Source organism: Micropterus salmoides, unplaced genomic scaffold (genome assembly GCF_014851395.1).
Source record: "Micropterus salmoides isolate LMB-PRFRI ecotype aquatic unplaced genomic scaffold, ASM1485139v1 Ms_hic_scaffold_14, whole genome shotgun sequence".
In the NCBI taxonomy this organism is placed as follows: Eukaryota; Metazoa; Chordata; class Actinopteri; order Centrarchiformes; family Centrarchidae; genus Micropterus; species Micropterus salmoides.
Window position 1 is genome coordinate 35,021,407 of NW_024040485.1, and position 4,098 is coordinate 35,025,504.

General features: G+C 42.2%; 1 gene segment (V, D, J or C); it reads left to right on the top strand.

The window, feature by feature from the left end:
* The first annotated feature begins 2,419 nt into the window (after positions 1 to 2,419).
* Positions 2,420 to 3,114, top strand: LOC119902831. The segment is given in 2 exon segments: positions 2,420 to 2,468; positions 2,557 to 3,114. Coding segments are annotated over 2 exon segments (429 nt in total).
* The last annotated feature ends 984 nt before the right edge of the window (positions 3,115 to 4,098 follow it).

A 4,098-nucleotide genomic window follows, 5' to 3' on the forward strand; every position in this document is an offset into this window, starting at 1 on the left:
ATGACCTCCCTGAGGTTGGTCAAACATGATATTTATATAGACAAGGGAATATAAGGAGATAATATCCCTGTTTCACAGGAAGTTCAAGCAAGGAAAGAGAACACAAGGGAGTGGACCAGACCCAGACCCAGAACCAGAGGCACGGCAGGTTCAGTTTTATGGTTTAATAATAACACCCTGTACGAGTACCCTGACTTACAGCACGCTGAGGCAGGCCAAGGGCCAAACAGGCAGACAGTCCAAAAAGCAAACACATCCAAAGGACTTAGGCAATAAACAAACTCCTAAAAGATCCGATACATCAGGCCAAAAATCCAAAACCCAAGAAAACACTGGGAAAGGACTAGAAGGCTGGACTTGTAGACAGAGACTAAGCGGCAAAGACAAGAGAAGCTGACAGACTAAAAGATGTTTGGGATTTCCCCTTTCTGGTTATACATCCCTGCCTCTGCTGAATAAGTTATGTCCCTGGTGGGGACAGAATTTATCCCCCCCTCAGAGTGATCAATGCTACTTCACTAGTGATGCTACTGATCACAAAACTCAGATCAGTCCGAGGTTTTTTAGGGTTAAATTAATTTTAAAATGCTCTACTTTTGCTCTGGTCCAGCTGCCGCTCTCTGTCTGTGGGTAATTACCACTCTGGAGTCTTGATCAATGTCCCGCCCACGGCTCTATCTGATTGGTTACAAGTCACGAATAATGGCCTATCAACAGTCAGGAGACATGTGCTCCGGGGAGCAGCGGAGCTGTGTGCTGGAGGAAAGGCAGCCGATGATGACGCTCTTGAAAGTGAAGGCTTTTAAATCGGGGGGCGGGAGTTTTCTCATGAAGAAAATAAAACATCCCCCCTCTGTTTTTTACACAAATCACACCCTGTACATAACTATGTTTTCAGTGGTGTAGAAAGACCTTACATAATGAACCGTAATGTTTTTATTGCCTCAGAATGAGACACTTGTATCTACATACACCGCGGCTCCACCATGATTCTACAGTAGCCCAAACGGACAAACTGCTCTACAGAGCCCGTTTAGTCACTACATTGAAAACGTACGAAGAAAAAAAAGAAGAGTATAGTAACAGTAACAGTAGTCGTCTGGTTTGTTAGAAGTCAGAAGAGAAGAGAAATTTGGACAAATGGAGGACCACACGTTTTATTTAGCACAAGAGACGACAGAGACAAAGAGTCGGCCACCTTCTCCTATAGACTTCCAAAGGGAGGGGGGAGCAGCCAGTGTGCCATTGGTTAATATCAGGTTGCAATTCACAGCCCTTACCACTAGAAGCCACTATAACCTACAGAGCTGCGAGGAGACGGAGAGATTGAGGGAGGAGCTAAGCTGTTAGTGAACTATAGAAGAGAGAGGAACTTCCATATTCAGCAGAGTTCAATACACAAAGCAGAAACATTCCCTTTATTCAACATGCTGTCATTGGACTATTATGTACTTTCTCTACTGTTACTATCCATTCTAACAGGTATGTGAGATCCTGCTGAGAAAGTTTCATTACTAACTTTTCTGGATGGGATTCATTTGTTGAGTCTTTTACAACATGAAATAACAGAGTTATCTCTTCCTTCAGGTGTCAGCTGTGAAGAACTCACTGCAGTCAGGAATGAAGAGTTCACTTTAGAAGACAGCTCTGTTACTCTGTCCTACACATACTCTAAACTGTTAACTAGTGATTATTTCTTCTGGTATCGACAATATCCAGGAAAACCACCAGAGTTCCTCATCTTTCACTTGGGAACACAAAATGCAACAAGCTCTAGATGGTCTGCTAAAGTGAGTGATGATAAAACCCATCTGGATCTGCAGATCTCTGCTGCAGTGACAGACTCTGCTGTGTACTACTGTGCTGTGAGGCCCACAGTGACAGGAAACACCAAAACTCTGTACAAAAACCTGACAGCTCCTCTGAAGATTTACTCACTGCAGCTCCTCCTTTTACTGAACAGCAGCGCCACCAAGTGGACACTGACAACACAATCTAATGACAAGTTACAACATTACTCCTGTTATTAATAAAACACAGTTAATCCAGATCATGGTGTTTAATTGAGGCTATTTCTGTACAGTAAGGCACTCCACAAGGAAGTCTTCTTCTACACAGAATGCTTTGGTATCACTGATGATGAGACAAACTAAAATGATTACAGACCCATGTTGATGAATTAACTATTCCAGGGTGAAAAGTGGTTAAAGAGACTTTGTTGTAACAGAAAGTTCACATGTTAAAGCTCCTCATTATGAGCTGCTCTGGATAAGAGCATCAGCTAAACAGCTGAGATGTAAATGAGATGTAAATGTTGAGAGTTCCTCAACAGATGATGAAGAGGAAGGGCCAATGATGTGAAGGCCCAGATCCATCAGAGTATCAATGTTCTTCCTCTCTCTCCTCCCCTCTCACTGCAGACATGAACCACTGGCTGAGAAACATCCTGATTCTGACTCTCTGGCTAGGTAACTCTTTAAACCTACTGATTGTTCTCCTTTAATCAATCATCTTTATTGATCCATCTCTTCCTCTGCATGTTCTCTTCTTCCCCAGAGTGTAAAGGAGAAGACAGAGTGACCCAGCCAGCAGGAGATGTCATTGCTGCTGAAGGAGACACAGTTACACTTGGCTGTACTTTTGAGACGAGTTACACTGCAACTTTGTTCTGGTACAAACAGGATGGAAACAACAGCCCCAAATTCATGCTGAGTCGCATGAAACAGAACGATGTGAAAACAGAGGATAAGTTTAAGGAGAGGTTTTCATCAACAGTTGATTCCACCTCAAAATCAGTTCCTCTGAAGATCCAGAAGCTTCAGCTGTCTGACTCTGCTGTGTACTACTGTGCTCTGCAGCCCACAGTGACAGGAAACACCAAAACTCTGTACAAAAACCTTTGGAGCAAAGACAACAGAATACTCCACAACGTCCACTAGAGGGAGTCACACACTGTTAAACTTCAGTGTGATGATGAAGTCTGGATTTGTTTCAACTTGAACAAATGTATGCAATACTGTCAATATACTGTATGTACTGTTATACTTCAGTATTGGAGAAAAACATTTACACAGTTTGAATGAAACATGTCTATAAACTGGTTGGCATCACAGACTCAGGTTCTCATTGCTTTTGTTCTCGTCTTTATAAAAGAAGTTTCTCTGTTGTTCTCTCAGGCTGTGATTTCTTGTGGTGTACCACAGGGTTCAATCCTGGGGCTTCTCATTTTCTATCTACATGTTGCCTTCAGATCATATTATTTTTAAAACATCAGTTTCCATTGTTCTGGTGTTCCAGACCTTCCTACAACTGAGTGAGTCTAGAAATTTGACGATTATTTTTGCCCCTTCAGCTGAAGGGAATAATCTTATATTCCAATTGGCTACAATTGCATTAAATGTCAATCCACCCAGCAGTGATGTCCAAACCAACAATACAGTATCTGAAATACAAGCATTAATGTCACGATTGATGGTGGGGCAGGTTGGTGGACCCAAATGCAGGACACAGAGCAAGCAAGTGCAGTTCAAAGAAGGTTTAATTAAAATTAAAATTTTAGCACTTTGAGATTTCCCTGAAATGTAAAGTGCATTATAAATAAAATTTATTATTATATTATTATTATTATTAAAACCGAGCACACTTACAACGGAGTGGCTGAATCCATAATCCAAAAACAACAGAGTCCAAATAAACAGGTGATCCAACAGAAATCCAAATCCACAGAAACAGGGTGACACGACGAGCAGGGCAGGTAAAACAATACAACACGAGACAGAGCGTCTACACACTACAATGACCGGACACAGACTGAGGAAGTATACACACACACACACACACACACACACGGGGTAACGAGCTGGGAGGGAGCAACACAGGTGACCAGGATCAGGTTAACGAGGCAGGCAGAGAGAAAGCAGGGAAACACAGAGGCTCACCTGACAGGCAGACATGGGGCAAAATTAATAACCAACACAGACAGAACACGTTACAAATTACCAGACAAGAATCTAATTTCAGACAATAACAGAAACCCATGTAAACAGACACACACTGACCAACTATAACACAGGGATCATAGCAGACAAAACCTAAATG